The sequence below is a fragment of the Rousettus aegyptiacus genome, unplaced genomic scaffold (assembly GCF_014176215.1).
Source record: "Rousettus aegyptiacus isolate mRouAeg1 unplaced genomic scaffold, mRouAeg1.p scaffold_m13_p_10, whole genome shotgun sequence".
NCBI classification, from domain to species: Eukaryota; Metazoa; Chordata; class Mammalia; order Chiroptera; family Pteropodidae; genus Rousettus; species Rousettus aegyptiacus.
Genome location: NW_023416285.1, coordinates 52117038 through 52137213, shown reverse-complemented (window position 1 = coordinate 52137213; position 20176 = coordinate 52117038). Strand labels below are relative to the sequence as shown.

Sequence of the window (20176 nt, the reverse complement as noted above, 5' to 3'; positions counted from 1 at the left end):
CTTATGACCTGAGTTATACTTATGGTCTGTGCAGGTGACTTCCACTTGCCTGTCCTTCCTTCTTGGGCCTGCTCTCCACTACCTCCTTCATTCTGTTTGCTTTTTGATGACCTTTCCTTCTATAAGTTCTTCTCCTGGGACCCTATGATTCCCCATTATAAATCTTTTGAAATACCAAAGACATGGGGTTAATTCGGGTACCCTAACATGAGTCAGCCAGTCACCAAACAAACATCATTAACACAGGCACCAACTGGGTACTGGGGAAGCAAAGTATATTGTTTTTGAGAAGTGGGTGGACCAGTCGGAATCCTCTTTGCCTTTGAGAAGCAGAGGAAGAACCGTGGGAAAGGCACCCCCTAGAAGGTGGTATTTTGGAGATGAGCCTTGATCAATGAGAGGGAGCCGGGTAGACAGGAGAAGGGGGAAGGGCAGCCCACTGAGAAGTAGGAGGCTCAAACCAGCATGATCTTTTCTGAACAGTGAAAAGTTTACTCAAACTGGATCAAGAACTTGGAATTAAGAAGGGATAAGAAGTGCCAGTGTGGGACTTCTTGTGATCATTTTGCAGTATATACAAATATTGAAACATTATACTGTATACCTGAAACTAAAATGTCTATTACACCTCAATTAAAAAAAAAAAAAAAGAATTATTATCATGGTCAAATGTGGCAGGGCCCAGCATTCGGTGCCAGGGATTTGGAATTTATCCCATTAAGTATGGTAAAATCAGCAAAGAAATTAAACAGATCAGTCACCTTTAGACTCCTCTATGTCACAAAACACCAAAACATGGTTTGCCCCTACCGATGTCATAAATGCAAACACTTTTAAAATATTAGTGATTACAAAATATGTGCATTTCTCCATTCACACAAAGCCTACTTGATATTTCAGTCAAATTAAAATTTGCTTCACAAGCTTACACACACATGCACACAGAACTCACACACCCACCTCATTCCAGGGCCCCGTTTTCCACTGGGCCGGGCAGGGCACTCTATTACAAGGCCGGCGGCTCTCGGGACGGTCACCCATACAGTACTTGCTGTGCACAGAACGGTTGGAGCCATCGTGGAGGGGCTGAAGGCAGCGTACGGTGCGAAGCTGATAGCCGGAACTCCCACAGGTTTTGCTGCAGTGCTCCCACTCTTCTGCTACCCAGCTGTGGGTGTGGGGATTAAGATTGAACACAGTCACTGGGATGTAGAGTGTGCACCTTCCTGCACTGCAAGCCTAGTCTATTCTGCTGAGTGATGTGCATCCCAGTGGGGCACACTGCAATTCAAGAAGCACTTTCAGAAAGATGGATGTATCGAATAATTAAAGAGTCTTAGAATTTTCTACCAATAGGCAAGCCTGACACTTCTATTTTTAATAGATTACTATTTTTCTGCCTGCCAATAACTCTGAAACCTTTTCTCCTTTCCTAAATGATGATCAACAGAGGGTTTCTGAAACTCATCTTAAGATTGCCCAGTTAGGTTTCAGGATGACGTTAGTTTTCAAAAATATACCGACTGACAGCCAAATATTGCCCACTGGTGTTAAACATCTGAAAGGAAATAAAAAAAGGAATCCATCTGATCTTTGCTAAGGCAAACTGATTTTCCATGAAATTGTGAGTTTAATCATGTTTTAGTATTCCGAGATGACTATTTCATTTCTACAACTGTGGCCATGAAGGCTACCTGACATATCTATCCTGTTTGGAAAATTCAGTCCTTCATATTGGCCTTTAATTTATCTGACAAAAAGGGGAAGGTAGTATACACCCAGGGCTTGAATGCACCTGATAGAAATATTTCCAAAAAGGTATTTTCAGAAAGATTTCCCATGAGACATTCCCGAATCCTAGTGTCAATGCCCTCAGCACTCCAAATCAGCAGTGGATACAATATTATGGGCAATTCTCCATTACATATGGTCACAAGGTCTCCAAGGGCTATCACCGTTGAGTCCATCTACTTAATCTGTAGGAATGTAATTAAGGCATATTATTTATCCCTTCTAAAGTTACTTTCTCTCTGCATTTTCTTTCTGTATATATGGGGCACTGAAATCTAACCATGCTAAAACCTCAGCAGTCTTTGGTATTCACAGTTTCAGACTACTCTAGCTTGTCAAACATGCAGTAGAACGTACTATGGCAACTAAAAAAATGTACTTTGAAGGCCTCAATAGCAACTCTCATGCAAAGACAGATATTACATGAGAAGTATATATTTCATAGTTATAGATGCTTCTGGTTTCCTTATTCCCTCCTGAAATTCCTACATGACAACAAAAGATAAAAATGGTATAAACCCACAAAGGCAAAAAAGAGAAAAATTGGAAAGAAGCTACCACGAGATAATTTGGAACCTAGAAAGCAGTTGGACATATGGCTACTAATTCAACGGACCTACAAAGGACGTTTAAGTCGATGGTAGGAGCTGATAAACAAAGTGACTTGACACAGAACTTCAGAAATATATAGGGATTGTGGCCTTAGGTGAGTGTGGGTGAGGGCAAGGCTGAAAACGGGGGCTGATGGAAAGTCTGCCTGGAGGCAGTTAGACCTCTGGGTGATTTGCCCTCCTCCAACCCAGCAGAAGATTTAGGGGTTCTCCACAGAAGGTTATCCAGACTTTTAACTTGTGGATGACAGACATAGTCAAGAGACAACAGAGAAAGAGACCATACTGAAAACCGAGGGTTATTGAGAAATCCACACATGGAATAGTGAGCAGACCCTAGTTGCCTACACATACACAACTTCCAGAACAGCTATTAAATAGGCTGTTCTTTAGTAGAAGCAGGAGACTGATTCTACTCTGTGGAAGCTGATCATTTTATTAGAAAAGCCCTAAATATACAAATAATTTAGGGTCTTTCAATGCAATAGTCTAATGGCTCTCCCTACAGTGAAGCCCACAAGCAAACGAGTCTTGGCCAAAACATGAGTTTCCAATCAGCCAGTTTAAAACTGCATTCTTATGTATGCATGAATAGCCAATAATCGCCAAACACAGAAAGCCTCCAACACAAATGAAGAAGGTGAGGAAAAAGAAACAAAAGAGAGAGAACTCAAAAGATACAATGCATGAACGAGAAAATAATCTTTAATATACTAAAAGACATAAAATATGTTACATCTGTGAAATAAGAATCAAATGCCTTAAAAAAGGAAAATTTGAGGAAGAGAGTCTTTGGATATTAAAACTCTCTTGAATTTTAACAACGATAGCAAAAATGAAATACTAAACAAGTGGAGTACACAATAGGAGAAAAGAAAAGAAAAGAAGATCTGTCTAGGAAGCCTAACTACAAATATCCCTGAAAAAAAAAATAACAAAGACTTTTTTTTCAAAGAAAAAACAATGAGAAAGTCTGATGTGAAAACATTGTTCTCATGTTTTAAAAAGACTGTAAGTACACGGCACGACAGATGGGAAAAGAAGAGCACCGAGGCGGTTTCATCACTGTGACAGTTAGGACACTGGGACCGAAAAGATCCTAAAACCTTTGGATGACAATAATAGGTCTCCTGGAAAGAACCGGGAATCAGAATGACAAAAAAACTTCTCAACAGCAACACTGGAGTCTAGAAAACAATGGAACAGTGGTTTCAAAATTCTGAGGGAAAATAGTTTGGAATTATATATGTGTATGTCCAAATGATCAAGAGTAGAAGAAAGATTTCTTATATACCCTTATACTTTGACTTCTTGTATATTTTTCTTAGGTGTCAAAGAAATTCTTACATAAAAATTTTTACTCTCTCTTTAAATACTTTTTTTTTTTTCATAAAGCTACAGGATATAACCCACCAGAACAAATGAATACACCAAAAGATACGAAGACAAGGAAGGCAGGAAACAAGAGATCAAATGCCAGAGAGAAGCAGTAGGACTCCAGGAGGATGGTAAGAAGAAATATCAGGGCAAAAGCTGCGTGGAAGGCCAGGGCAAAGATAGAACACACTGAGACGTCTCTAAGAAGATGTAAGTGACAGAATACTTGAGTATTTTAGTTTTTAGAGGAGAAGGATACCCATGGAAGAGAGTTTGAGGCTGTATTAGTGAAAAGTAGTTAAAAATATATATATATGTGTGTGTGTGTGTATAGTATGCATATATATAAATATATACTATATATAGTATATATATATGTAAAGTAGTATATGTATAAAGAAGTAAAAAATATACATACATATATATATATTTAAATCAAGACATTCTTTAACTCTAGAAGAAAGTTTTACAGGAAAAGAAACATACTAAGAGCATGCTAAGTGACAACTGTTAAAGGAGATAGATGCATGCTGTTGAAATCATGTAAACTCTGAATATTAGTATAAATAAAAGATAGATTATATCAATATTGAAAGTACTAGGGAAAGGAGAAATGTGGGCATTTGGGGAAAGATTGTAAAAAACTACTAAAATCCTTCACCTTCCACAGTGGAAATTCAAGATATATAATTTCTAAAACCTTCCCTACCCTTCCCTACACCTCTAGCCTCCAAACTCAAGGAGTAGAAGCAAAAACATTTTACTTAGGTGAAAACAAGTAGTACTAAAAGAAGCATAAGAGCTGAAAGTGTTTTGTTGTTGTTGTTGTTTGTTGTTGTTATTTTTGTTCCTGTGAGAAGCAAGATTATGGTAAAGGGCAGGGAGCCATGGCTTTATATAATTCCCATGAAATCTATTTAAATCAAGTACATGTATTAGCTTTGACTACAAAGAATATTAAAACTGAAAAGAGCCAAAGACATTTAAATCCTTATTATTTTTTCCTCAGGATATGCTAGTTAAAATAAACGCTTACAGTGGATGTGTACACTCTTGAATATTGCACATTCTTCTAATAGGTTTTGGCTTTTTGTTGACTTCACAGAAGCTGCGATGAACCATTTTATTATCGCTTTTCCTGCGGCATCCGTATTTAGTGTACTGGAAACCTGAGAAAGAAAAACATTTCTTTAGATTTAACCAGTTATTCATTCTGTTAAATATTTGATCATTCATTCATTCAACAAATACTTTTGGAGTGCATACAACAGGCTAGGCACTGTTCTAGGTGCTGAAGGCCCCGAAGGGAATTAAATGAAAATCCTTATCCAGAGCCTACATTTAATAAGTATTGCAAGTTATTAAATAGCAACTGCATACCTGCTAATAAACTAGACCCTGAATATACACTCTAGTGTGCAAGAGATTTGAAAATCAGTGTGTCAATACTCAGTGACTTTTATTGAGCTATGTAAATAATTTGCTGTAGGGGGCACCAAAGGAACACAGAGGGGATGGTCTCTAATTTAGCTGGCGGAGAAGCAGGGAATGCTTACAAGTTCAGCACTTCTAAAGCAGAATCTTGAAGTTCAAATAGTATTCTGTAAAGGAGATGAAACAGAATAATATTCCAAGCAAAGGAAATAACACAGAAAACTGTTGGTCTCCTTGAAAGCCTGAAGCTTCATATGTGAAGGGGGTGGGGGACAGGAAACAACCCAATCTTAAAAGCCTTGAGTGCCAGACAAGTGTTTGGACTTCATCCTGGAGGTCACAGGGAGTTACTGAAGGTCTCCCCAACCACCAACTTTGACATTTGTAAATAATTTTTATTTTGAAAAATTTCAAACCTACAAAAAAGTCACAAGGAAAGCACAAGAAACATTTGCATGCCTTGTAGCTAGATTAACCTTGTGTTACCGTGTTGACACATTTGAGATATATACATATATTTACATATTGATTAAAATGGTATTATAACATTTAATATGTAATATGTATATTTATGCAAAATTTTGCTGAACAATTTGAGAATAAGTTGCTGACATCCTAATCCTTCACTTCTGAATACTTCAGCATATCATTCATAACAAGCACATTCTTTTATATAATCACACTATAATTCTTAAAATCAGGATATTTAATGCAGGTATAATATTATTATCTAATATACAGACAATATTAAAATCTTTCAATTATCCCTATAATGTTCTTCATAGCCATGTTTTTCCAATCAAGGACTATGCATCACATTTAGTTGTCAGTAATTAATCAGAAATAGTTTCCGAATCTTTTTATCTTTAATAGGTCAGTTGTTTTGTAAAATGCCCCACAATTTAGGTTTATTTAATAGTCTCTTGATGATTATATTCAGGTTATTCATGTTTGGGAAGAATACAACATAAATTATGTAGTGTCTTTGGGGAAACAGATTAGGAGACTAAAGGATTTGAGTCAGAGAAATAATATAATTCTATTCTTTCATTCCTTCATTCATTTAGTGAAGAAAGACTACTCTCAAAATAAAGAGAAGAAAATCAAAGTTAGTTGACTAAGAGTCTTTTGCAATAATCTTCCCTTCTAAAATCATGAAGAAAGCCTAGAGAGGAAGGAATAGATGTGGTAGATAGTAAAAAGGTGTATCTGACAATTTTTTGACCAAGTCAATGCTGAGGATCCAGCAGAAGGGAAGATCCAAATTAATAAGCATCTCATAATAGATATAGCATCATTTCACATAATTAACTAAGACATTTTATGCTTCCTCAAAAAATGCTTTAGAAATATATCCTTGAATTTATAATTATAAAATAAATGGTTTACCCAGGTAGTCCCTACTAGTAATAATTTTTGTTTTCAATTACTCAGTATCATTATCGTGAGAGCCACTTCCTTCCCCTTCCTGTTGAGGAGAATTCTGTCTTGGCCAGCTCGATTCTAGAGCATTTGTTGTTCAGAATGAGAGGAATGGATGATGACAGAGATTGAGCAACCTTGATAACAGAGATGGCAGAGAGCAGCATAGGGTAGTAAAGAGCATGTACTCAGAAGTCAGACCTCCTTGTATCTTACAGTTCGAGCAAATTACCCATCTTCCCTGTGCTTCGGTTTCCCCATCAATACAATAGTGATCATAGTAAGTGACCTCATAGAGGCATTTTGGGTATTCATGCATTAATATATAAAGCACTTAAAACAGCCGCTGGTACACAGTGCGACTGATAGCTCTTTTATTATTAGAAAAGAAATGCATAGGAATGGAAATTAAAAGTGAAGAAGAAAGGTGAGCACCAGAGGACACTGAATTTGGGAGAGTTTGGGAAGAGTAACGTGATTAAGGTACCACTACATGATTGTGAGACAGAAAGAACCTCAGGGAAAAGAGCAAGAGGAGTTTTGTTAAGTATGAATTCCTACCCTTGGTAGATTCTGAGATTTCAGTAAATATGCTTTGTATTTATGCTTTAGCAGTTATGTATGGTAATTCTCAGACTGTGGCTTCAATTTGAGACAATCCTTAAGGCAGAAGCAAGAAGACTGGCTTTATGTGAATTACACTGTAATATAATAAATGGGTTCAACTGTTACCTCCACCACAGGGTTTGGAACACTGAGACCAACTCTTCAAAGCCCACTCAAAAGTGTCTAATTCTTCCTGGATGACATTGTTGTTGTTGATTGTAGGTGCAGAGTCTTCATGGATGATGTACTTATATGTCAGGCTAGAGCGGGTATCATTTTCCTGAGGTATAATCTAACGCACATATGAAACAGATGTAAATCACCTGAGAGTTTTAAATTTTGAATGAAAAATGACAAATATTGCTCTTATTAAAACTGGGAGACTTTCAAGTCATTTCTAAAAATATATATTTGTTTCTATCAACTAAAGTGCAAGTGTGCTCTATTTAAGAAAAAATCCAAATATATAAAACTTCGACCATGAAAAGTAAAAAATACATACACTAAAGAGTAAGCATTTATTTCATAAAAATAACTTTACAATAAGATTAATTATACATTAAGTTATATGCATAAAATTTTTCTTTAAAATAACTGTTTTGTTAAGATGATAAGAATAATAATGCTCCCTCCAGAAAATACACACATTATGAAAAAATATAAGAAAAATAAAAATCACCCATAATTCTACTAAACCAGAGAAAACTGAAGTAGCTTTTATTATTTTGAGATATTACCACAAGTTATTTAAATATTGTGTGTTGTGTGTGTGTGTACACACATATATACTTTTCTAGACTTGCTTATTTCACTTAATGTGTTATGCACATTTCCCAAGACAGTAAGTATTCTTTAAAAATGTAATTTTAAATGTCACCACAGTGTTTAACCTTAAAGGCAGTATGCATTATTTAACCATTTACTTATAATATTTGTATTGATTAGAACTTGTCCCCATTTTTGTGGTTATTTCTGATATTCCTTTGGGGGATAAAGAGTATAAATACTTTTAATAGTTCTTATAACAGACTGGTGAATGGCCCTTCAGAATAGTTAGAACAAGTATTACTTTCATAATGAGAGGATATAAAAGTGTCTCATTCAGCACTATGAACTATATAATTTTCATCTTTGTTAACTGAATAAAAAAAAGATTATTGTTTTAATTACTATTTGATAAATAGCAAAGTGTAATTTTTGAATGTTTATTACTCACTTGAATTTTGTTTACTGTACATTACATATTCATGTCATGTCATCTTTTAAAAAAATTGGTATACTTATCTTTTTTCTAAATAATTGATACAATAAGGATATTAATCTTTTTTTGTAATAATCATTGTGAATATATTTTATGCTTTTTAATTTTTAGAGCAAAGCATTCTTTTTTTAAAAAATTAGTTTTTATTGACTTCCATGTAAGTTTTATATGATTATATCAATTACACAAGGGGAGAAATGTAAAATTCATTAGTATTTTAAACTAAACTTTTAGAAACAGCTTCTGTTTGAGAAATCAAGTGATACTAAATCACTAAGATGAAGGATTTGATTATCTTTTTCCCCCCTTAGTTTTTTTTTTTTTTAATAGTATTAAAAATCAAGTCCTGGCCCTTACACTCTAGCCAGATGTCTAATGCTTTCAGCCCTAGACGGCCTAGCCATCATGCTCTGGGGCTCCCAAAGGGGGTTCCAGTCCTTTAGAGGTTGTGAGGATACAGCTCTGCTAGTCTACAACCCCCTGCTCATGCTACAAATCTCCTTATTTCTACAGGCCACACTGTTTGTTGTTCACATTACAATCAGTGGACAAAGCATTGAGGCAGTCCATCGTGGTGCCTAAGTGGCAGGGCTCTGAGGCCAGATACCTGTGCAGCTGCAAAAGAATGCGGTGGAATTATATGAGTGAAATGGAGCTTATGAGGTCCAAGTATTCAAACTTAAGAAGATTTCACTTAATACATAGCTTTTGCTATAAAATTATCTAACCTATTAAACAGAATGACAGCCCAGAAATAAACTCACATACATTTAGATAATTTTTGACATAGATAAAAAGACAATTTAACGAGAAGACAGTTCAATAGAGAAAGGATAATTTTTTCAACAAATGATACTAGAACAACTGCACGCTGTGGTAGCTTTAAAAATGTGTCCACAATCCTTAGATACTTTCCTCTCAATAAGTAGAGGTTAATTCCTCTCCCCTTCAGTGTGGGCTGGATTTGGTGACCTGCTTCTAGCAAACAAACAACAGAAGTATTGGGATATTACTCCCAAGATCAGGTTTAAACACAGTGACTTCTGTCTAGGCTGCACTCTTTCACTTTCTCTGTCACTTGAATCACTCGTTCAAGTGGAAGCCAGTTTGGCATGTGACGAGGACACTTAAGCAGCCTGTGGACAGGCTCATGTAGTGAAGGCCCCAGGCCCACCATCCAGCATGAGAAAAATCTGAGGAATAATTTTCTGAGGCCTTCCAGTAGCCATGTAACTGAGCTGGTAATCAGATCTCCCGTCGAGCCTTAAGGTGTTTAGCCACAGCTGACAGCAACCTCATGAGATACTCTGTGTCAGAAGTAGCCATTTACCTGATCCCAATACTTGATAAACAGAAATTATGATAATGTTGTTTTTTGTTTAGTCATTATATTTGGGGTAATTTGTTATGCAGCAGTAGATAATACTGACATCTGTATGCAAAATAAGAATCTAACATGTCATACAAACTTTATGTAAAAATTAACTAAAAATGCTTCACAAACCTAAATGTTAAAACACAAAACCATTACAAAAAAAAAAAAAAGAGAGAGAGAGAGAGAAAGGGGGGAGAGGGAGGGAGGGAGAGAGGGAGAGAGAGAGATAGAGAGAGAGAGAGAGAGAGGAAAGAACTATTTAGACCTTAGATTAGACAAATAAAATAAAATCTTATATAACATCAAAATCTAGACCCATAAAAAACTGAAGACTAAAAGAAGGAAAAAAACCTGTGGACTAGAAGAAAATATTTGGCAAATCACGTATTTCACAGAGGACTTACATCAAGTATATATAAAGAACTCTTAAAACTCAACAAAAAGAAAAAAAAGCCAACCTATTTTAACAATGGCAAAAAATTTGAACAGACTTTACAAAAAGGAAATAATTTCAACGGAAAAAAAAAAACTGGATTTGAATGGGAAGATTTGGTTTTAGATTAGTATATTTTTATAGAGTCTAATAAATATTTGGATATAGAATGCAACAATATTTTTCAAATCAAGTCTATGTCTTCTGCTTTCATCCATGAGAGAATAATAGAGGAACCTTCCTGATATTAAAAACAATAAAACTGGACAGAATTCTATGAGGGAACTTTTTTTTTGGCAGTAAACAGCGCAGCAAAGGACAATGATCCCTGTGAGAAGAGAAACACGCCAGGTCCTGGCTTCCTGACAGGGCCAGGTTCTGGACCCTGGCACAAGGAGCAGCAGCCCAGCCAAGACAGCAGTCTCACTGAGCAGAAGAGGTAGAATGCAGGGCAGGACATCAAGGAAGAGGGGGCTGCATGAGCCCTAGACTGAAGACTGGGTCTGTGTATGCTCGGGCCAAGACACCATGCCGTCTATCAATGAGTGGTTGCTGTAGGCCTGGGAGCAAGACAAGATACTCAAGGTCAGATGGGACTGAAAGACATGGGAGTTCTCATTTAGACAGAGTCAAAAGGGCTTAACACCTCAGGTATTCAGGTAAAGCACCAAAAAGGCCATGTCATAAGAATAAAGACAAGCTGACACAGATTTGTCCTACTGAAGAATAAACCAGGCCTCTAGGATCAGAAGGAACTGATGATAATTTAACTGCCAGACAGAACAAAACTCAACAGCTTGTAAGGAAGACAATATAAAACAAATTCCCTACAATTTACCATCCATAATGTCCAGTGTGCAATAAGAAAGACAGAAGCAGGAAAATATGACTCATTACAAAAAAAAATAAATAAATAAAAACCAAAAAAATAAAAACCGAAAAACAAAAAGGAGCCCATGGAAGCAGACAACATGAAGACACAAGACTTAAAGGAAACATTAGACATGAGTGAAAATATATGGAAATTTCAGCAGAGGAATGGAAATGATTTAAAAAAATGAAAATTCTAGAAAAGTATAGCATCTGACAGGAAAAATTTACTGGATCAGCTCCATGACAGATTGGAGAGCACATAATACACAGTCAGTGAGCTTGAATACAGTTCAATAAAAATTATTCAACCTGAAGAACAGAGAAAAAAGATTATAAAAGGATGAACAAAGTCTAAGAGACTTATAGAATAACTTCAACTGATATAACATACCTATAGATGAGTGAGAGATGGGGTAAAAAAACAAATAAACTTGAATACATAATGGAAAACTAACTCAAATTTGGTGAAAAAGTTCAGCTTACAGGGCCAAGATGCTTGGTGAATTCCAAGCAGATACAAAGAACATCACAAACTAAGCTAAAATCACTAAATAAAAAAATCCAAAATGATAAAAACAAAAATCTTAAAAAACAGAAAAAAAATGGACACTATACATACAGAGCAGCAATATAAATGAGATTGACTTCTTATCTGAAATGATGAATTCTAGAAGACAGAGGTTATACAAATGAGTCAAAGATGGATTCTGCATGTGCGTGCTACCGCCACCTCATGGTCGTATCTTTTTCCTTGATCAGCCCTGAAATTCCCCGAACCCCCTACAACAATGTAAAAACATCTTTAAAGTGTTGAAAGGAAAATAAACTAGTAACCAAAAAGCTTGTATTGGTAAACATATCCTTTAAAAATGAGGTGAAATAAAGTTATTTTCAGATAATTCAAAGCTGAGAGATCCTTTGCTAGCACACATACCCATAACTACAAGAAATGCTGACGGAAGTTATACTGAAGATAAATGATACTGGATGTAAAGTCAAATTTATAGGAAAGAATGAAGAGCATCAGAAATGGTAAATATGTAGGTAAATACAAAAATCAATCTTTCTTTTCTTGTCTTAATAGATAACTAAAGAAAAATCACAATACTGTATTATTTGGTTTATAATGCATATATAATAAAATATATGACAAAGTTGCACAAAGAGTTGAGGGGCAGATGAATGGAATTATAAAGAAAAACAAGTAAATATTCAATGTTTGAAGTCAAAATGTTTTCAGATAAATTAATTACAAAATTATAAACTAAAGCAACTACATAATAGCCATAATACCACATACCAAAACAATAACAGGATCATGTAAAGGTCCATCTGTGTGAAGAGTTTCAATGTCATCTTCAATGTTATAATCCCATTCCACACCAAGATCTATGAAGGTCCGTGACTTGGCTTCTTCCCCTTTGCCATTCAAAATATAGTGGCCTGTAGCCTGGTTCTTAATAGCTAAAGGAAGCAAAATGAGTAACCAGCAGACATTTTATTTTATCATATTACAGCTTTGATGATCCATAGTAATTCTATCCCCTTCTATAAATCAAAGGCTGTTTATTAGCATCAAACCAATTGAAATGAGTGTTATTTCTGATATGAGTCCCAATTCTTTTATTAGGCATTCAAAATCCTCAAGAAGCATTTCTAACTAGTCAAAAACAATAGCAAGATGGTTATATAGAAGAAAAAAACTAAGAAATGTTCCCATTTGAAAACATTGTCAAAGAGATTAACAGTTTCTAACTCGCTAATCCTATACACTTCCTCAGAAACTTGGAAATATTTAGAAAATGATGAATACTTCTATAATAATTAATATAAATAATGTATGTTAGTTTAGTATTTAACATATTGGCTTCTTTAGTGTGTATCTTTCAAATTAGTAAAAATTTTATAGGCACCCAATGTATTTGAACTAATTTTTAGGCCAACAAATAATTAGTTCTTATAACATTTCAAGACCACTTACATGCTAGAAAAAAAGCTGTTTACTGTTAATAGAATTTGTAATATATAAAATTTTTCTCTAATGGATAAAAAATACATTGGATTTCAAAGTCTGGAGGTATTTATCAGCATATAATGTTAGAAAATACAATTTCATATTATAACCATTATTAAAAATGTGTAGAAAATGAGTAATTTCAGTTAAATATATTTATCCTTCTTGAGCTTTTAAATTAGTTTAATTTTTCTAAGAAGAATAATCTGAATTCTAGGAAGAAAAATAAAGAATTTTAATTACCAGAAAAAGAACTGTGGCTGACTGCTAGACTTATGAAATCTAGTAGTGAATACAATTTAAATACTACATAATTCTATAGCACCATAAAATAATTCATTTTTAAGTCGTACATTTAAATAAGCAGTTTTTTATACATTTTCATGGGTTTGACCAATGATGCCTTAGCTTCAGGAATCTTTTCAGTGCTTTAATTGGTCAAGGAATATGCAAAAGTTATGTTTACACTTATACATACACTTCAAATATAAAACCCTTTAATGTGACATTTTTACATAAACCTTTCATAAAGGAGGGAAAAAAATTTTTTTTTGGAAATTATAAACAGCCATGCAAATGGATCTGTATATGTCAGTCATAAACTAGACACATAACAGATATTAGGAAAATTTTCATTAGACTAGGAAAATTCACATGTGGTAGCTTTTCAGTCAAAGAACTTCAAATGCAATAAAAGTAAAGAGAAGCATACAGTATAGCATCAACCAACGTATCAGAACTAATTTGTCAACATAAATATGGCAAATTTTTCTGATATTATTCTTTAATTTAATACATTTTAACATATTTATTTTTCTCATCCCCTAATGCAGAGCAAAAATACATAAAAAGTTTAAATTTGCCAAATGATTTTTTCTCTATGTTAATAATGAATGAACCAAAGTTTAACCAAAAATTAAAACTCTGTTTTTGAATATTTCTTGTTTTAAACAAACAATGGTGGGGAGAAGTGACCAAGAAAAAATCACATAATAATGCATTTATATAAAATTTGAATCTTGTGTACTATGTATACATATATACATATATATGTATGTATATATATAAATACACACACATATATATACATATACACACACACATCTACATACATATCTATCTGTCTTTCAGTAGATAAATAGATATGATTTCTTTGACATTTCCATGTAGAAGTTCATGTTAAAGCAGAGCCAGCAGACAGGAACACTTACCAAGAATATGAGGAGAGGCCTCGTCTTCTTGGATTAACACATGTCTAGCACCAGGGGGTATATCAAACATCTTAAGGTACCCTGTGCATGTGTAGTAAATATTGGAGGAAGCAAAGGAGAAAACAAAAGCAACAACCACGGTTAGTCAGGCACTACATTCTTACTGTTCCTGCATGCAGAAGAGGGCATCCATAATCTGAAAGAAGCAGTTTCAGATATTAACTTGAAAGCATTGGTAGCTTGTGTGAGATCTGGCATGAGAATAGAGGAAACTTTTTTTTTTTTTTTTAATTAAAGAGGGAGAAAAGAGTTAATCTTGTTTCCAATCTATTAGCCATTCAGCCTGTGTTGACCTATAAATTGTGTCAACAACAATTCAGGCAAACACTATACTCTCCTGTGTCCCTGTAAGGGATTTTAATTTTTCTAGACCACTTATTTCAAGTGGGGCCAAGTTTTAGAATACTTAGTTGATGAACTTCTTGAGATATTTTATCTACTTCTATATTATTTTAAAAGTTTAAGTGGTGAGAATAGATAGCTGACCTTCTAAATAATAATAAAGTATCTTTATATTTAAAGACCCACTTTATTCTAAAGGAATTACAAAATAAATCAGTGAACAGCTTTTATTTTTCTTGTGATCAGTAACTAATTTTAAAGCATTCAACGAGTTTCGTAATGGAAATGTTTTTAAAATATGTCTTGTAGATTTGATCAAACTATTTGGTTGGAAAATATCTACAAGTTATGTCATACATTGCCTTTACACGCACCCTAACCTCAATCTTCTAATGCAAATACTATAAAATCAATACATTTAATAAATTGCCTTGGGTTTTAAAATCATATATTAATCCTATTACAGTCAATGTCATATATAACGAACCTTCTCAGTGTTATCAGATGTCCTAAAAATTACCTTAAGATCACTTGCAATTAAGATCCCAAGAGTCAAAGCAAGATCAATTATAGTCAAGGCAAATAGAGAAATCAAGTGTTATATCTCATTTCCATCAAAAATAAAGGAATATAGGAAGATGATGCAATTGATATTTTATATTATGAAACATCCAATTCATAAACTACAGAATGATTATTGAAAGAAATTCAGTTATAAATACACAGTTGCTGATGGAACCAGAAAAAAAAAACATGTTTGTTATTTGTACATGGACAATTAATAGCTAACTATGGGTAGATTTACCCAACTTTTCACAATATTCATTAATGGCTAACTAAATAGAATAGTCATTTTTGGGTCAGGGTTTTTAGCATTTGGGCCTGGGTAAAGTCCAGTACATGAAAGGTACCATGTTTGCCTGAGTCTGTGATGGCTTGGAGCAACATGCTTATTAAGATGCCACAGACAGCAAAACAGCTTGATGTCATTTATGGATGCCCATCTTTCTGCCATTTGCTACAACTTACCCAGTACATTTTTAGCTTCCCTTGTTTCAGCAAGAGAAATATTACGAGCTCCTTTGGGTAAAGTGAAGGCGCCTCTTGTCTTCCCTTAAATAGAATGTCTTTAATTAGTGGTGGTTTCATGTTTATCAGTCTTCCTGTTTCATTGACTATACAATAATCTATATATATATTATTAGATAAGATATAAAATATGTTCTTTTATGTTGAAGTCAAAATGCATTGAAAATAGTTAGCTAATGCCAATAAACTGTTAATAGTCAATGAAAGTAAGACTAAGCGTGAATGAGAAATGATATAGGTGATTTGAAGTTGAATACTTGCAGATTTCATTTTCCAGCAACTTCAATTCTTTATGGCACCTCTTGCTTAAATGTTTCCCTGTTGGAAAAGGTTAATTAGTCTATTGGATGACTATGATAATAGTATTAGTGCAAAGAAATGGATGTCAGATTATCTTTGAACAGTTTGAATCTGTATGGCTGATGAAAGATTTCTTCTGCTCTTCTGACCTTGATTTTCACATTTAGTATAAATTTTGAGAGATCTGAAAAAAAGTATCACTACTTCATGTTACACATAATATAGAATAAATGATTATGGCAAGAACATTTTTCTTTATATTAATTCACTCTGGAAATAAAATGAATTATTTTACACCAAAAATAATAATAAATAACTGCGATAAAGCACACTAAATCATTTCATAATAAGATGGAGAAAATTACATTGTACTGCACCCAAACCATTATTTATATTTTATTACATATATTATGTATGTATAAATTTTGAATTGTTTGCTTTATTCAAATAGTATAATCAGCCAGAAATAGTAATATTTGCTTTTTAACAATTTTCAAAGTACAGAATATAGTAAATTATCACATAGGAATAGCAAAGACATCAGTAACTAGAGTAGGGAATGCCTAAGAAAAAACACATTAGAATAAAGTCACCTAGCTCTGCTGCCTTAAATATATCAAAGAGTGAAGTGAATATGTGTGGAATTGGCTTGAGTTGAGAAAATAAAAAAAAGAAGAACTATTCCATTTGGATGAAGACTAACATTTTTATACTTTCTCTTCTTGTAAAAGGGAAAGATACCACCATGACAATGTGCTCAAAATAAACCAAATCTCTTTGTTTTTGTTTTATTTTGATTTCAATCATTCTATAAGAGACTACTGTATACTGACAGTGCTTCAGATCATGTAAGAGAAGTTTCTCAAGGGAAGCGCCACATCAAATTTATCTTTAAACGCTGAATAACAAGAAACATTTGCCCAGTAGATTCTTATTAAATAAGTGAATATTTGTTACAAACTCAAATAAATTATTTAGTAATAAATATTTGTATCCAAATCTTTTATGAAAATTCCAATAAATAATTATAAAACTGCTAATTTTTTACATATTAGTGTTTTTGTTTCATCTGCTAAATCATCATCAGAAGCCAAAGTCCAGGTCACTGACCGTTTAACAAGCACAAAAGTTCACACACATGAAAATTATACCTTGGGTTAGTTTTTGGTCATACCTCAATTTTACTTAATATAAAATTTAAAAAATTATGTGAAATATATACCCTAGATTTATAGATTTATAAACAGAATAAATGTTTTTAATTTTAAAATAAAAGCGAAACAAATGTAATATCTTAGGTTGTATCCGAACTTGTTATTTTTTTAAAAATTTCTGATCAAGAATTTAGATGTGACAGAAAATTCAAGATAAGCATTAATCCTAATTATTAGGTTTAATGCATTTTATTAAAAACACAAAATAAAAAAAACAGATTTTTGCTAACTTATAATTGATAATACTTGTTTCTTATCAAAATTTAGTAAATAATTTTTTGTCACAGATGCTAAGGAATATGAATTCAAATTTTTAAAAATAGTTCCTTAAAAGGTAATCTAAATAAAAATAATCAGCAGCTAAGTTTTTGTTATATTTATAGAGAAAACACCGCAATCCTAAAAGAAGCCACAAAAAATACAAATCATAGAGATCCATGAGAGACATCTTACCAAGCTTCCTGGGCGTTCTGGTAAACGTCCCCTTCACAGTTCGACAATGGGAGTTATCTCCTCCACAGACACCACACTTGTCCTCAACCTTGTTAGAACCAATTTCTTTATCACAGCCCACTTTCTGGGAAGAGAAGATGTTAAATGTGGCTGATTTTAATGTGCCAAGTCAAGGCCTGCTTCCTAGAGAATGATGACCCATCTCTTTTAATTGGGAGCTCAAATCAGGCAGTTTGCACCAAACTTGTACTGTAGGTTAAGCTGTACCTTTTCCCAGTCTCATGAGCATCATGTAGTCATCATCATAAAACATTTATCAAGCACAGATGTTGTAAACTGATGCTGAGGAGACGAAAAGAACGGTGCTTTTCCCTTGTTGCTTTCGTATAATAAAATATTGAGTTGTATATTAGTACAAGCTTTACAAGTTGGTTAGAGATGTAAGACAAAACTTCACCAAAGTGGGCTCTGAAGAACAGAGAATGTGAGGGTGCTTTTCAAGAATACAGAGGGATAAGAACAGCGCAGCAGAAGTTCTACATTCAAGGAAAGTGGGTTTCGAGTACAATATGTAAACCATATTTAAACCAATGGAAAGTTAGTGTGGTAGTTAGTGTGGTAGGACAGGGCATGAAGAGTGAAAGATTTGCTAAGCCAGTGTGGGCTGTGAAAGGCCTTGAATATCAGAAAGAGTTTACATTTTCACATTAACTTAACGGGGAACTACTAAAGGTTTTCTGAACTGGGGTGGATCTTTTATGTAAATCAGTGTAGGATAATGATACATGATATGCCACTGAACTCATAAATTTGGGATGAAAGTGTGCAGAGAAAATAATGACGACACATCCACTCCCTACTAGATTCTGTGAGAAGTGAAAAATAAACAAAATACAGATTCTACCTTCAGGGAAATTTTAGGTCAATTATGAGGTATCTGTATACTTAAGATTAGTTAATATAACACTTTAGTTGTTCTGAAATAAAAAGAAACCAAATAGGAACAATGTGCTTAATTAATAAGGATAATTTCATATTAATTTAACTTGAATGTGAACATGAATAAGAAAATAAAATGCATTAAAAAAAAAGACTAAATGGGGCAAAATCTCCAGGTTTTGCATCTTCACTACTTTTGTTCTGATGTGAAATTCAGTGTTTAAACTTGAAATCAATTGAAAGGTGAGAGAGAAGGAGAAAGAGAAGTTTCTATTATCTCTTAAACAAAAGATAAACTATATTTAGCGTCAAATTTTAAAAAAAGACTGTGTATTAATAGCAGATGGCTACTAGTATAATATGCAAAGCAAAGGCATTGTTCCCAAGTTGTATTCCCTACTGACAGACATAAGAGTAACCTAGAAAAAGCATTTGGCTAGAAATTAAAAACTATATTTAAATCTTGATTCTGCCAAATGAGCAAAGTTTGATTTTATTAAGTGTAGTTTCTCCCAGATTTAGCTTAGCTACTCAACTATTCATACATTTGTATGATAATGTGATTTCACCGATAAGAAATAGTTAAAATTTTTTGTAAATATGCAGATGAATAATAGTAAAAGTAGGATCGCATAATACTGCAGGGAGCTTGTGGGGGAAGCAGCTGTAACTCACCACACATTCTCCCCGCACACATATGCTGTATGGATCTTTGTAAGAACAGCGCGTTCCATCGTGCACCAGCTGTTTCATATAAGCAACGTCGCCAGTCCCTTTGGATTGACAGTAAAGGTGGCATCTTTTCTTGGCTGCATGAGATGGAGGATCAAATCAACTATTTACATAAAGAGGTATATTTGAGCAGTAGAGTTTATTTTATTTCTAAAATAGAAAGTTTCGACATGATTTCCTGAAAATAAAATATGGTACATATAAAACAGGGAAAGTAAGCATATTTGATGTTTGTTTTATTTAACCGGGGTGATCATATGATTTAACATCTATGCTAGGATACTTTTGAGAGTGAAGAGGGGCTCTACTCCTAACTACTCAGGGACAGCAGCTAGAAACTGGGACTATCCCAGGTAAATCAGGTTAAATGACAACTGTAGATTTAACTGCAGCTCTTCAATACATTTTAATTAAAGACCAATTTAGTTCTAGTGACACTTAAATTAAAAGGTTTCTCTTTTTTTTGATCTCATGACTTTGTGTAATTTTTGCCACTTGTAGAATCTTATTAATTAAATTTAATATAATTTACGAGACTTACTTCAAAATAGATCAAAGTAATGTAACATGTAATTCCTACATGGATGCATCTTTTCTTTAAAACAGCTTTGAAAATGAACTCAGCAGTATGTTGTATCA

At 33.8% G+C, this 20176-nt stretch overlaps 1 protein-coding gene across 2 annotated transcripts in view; it reads right to left on the bottom strand.

The window, feature by feature from the left end:
• Positions 1–20176, bottom strand: part of ADAMTS3 (ADAM metallopeptidase with thrombospondin type 1 motif 3) — a 222895-nt gene that overhangs the window by 6327 nt on the left and 196392 nt on the right. For both annotated transcript variants that reach the window (XM_016132936.2, XM_016132937.2), the window contains 7 exons: positions 19481–19614; positions 17867–17990; positions 14409–14489; positions 12484–12647; positions 7368–7533; positions 4816–4948; positions 961–1168 (listed from right to left, as the gene is read on the bottom strand). In XM_016132936.2, coding sequence (XP_015988422.2) covers positions 961–1168; positions 4816–4948; positions 7368–7533; positions 12484–12647; positions 14409–14489; positions 17867–17990; positions 19481–19614 — 1010 coding nt within the window. The remainder of the gene's footprint in view (positions 1–960; positions 1169–4815; positions 4949–7367; positions 7534–12483; positions 12648–14408; positions 14490–17866; positions 17991–19480; positions 19615–20176) is intronic.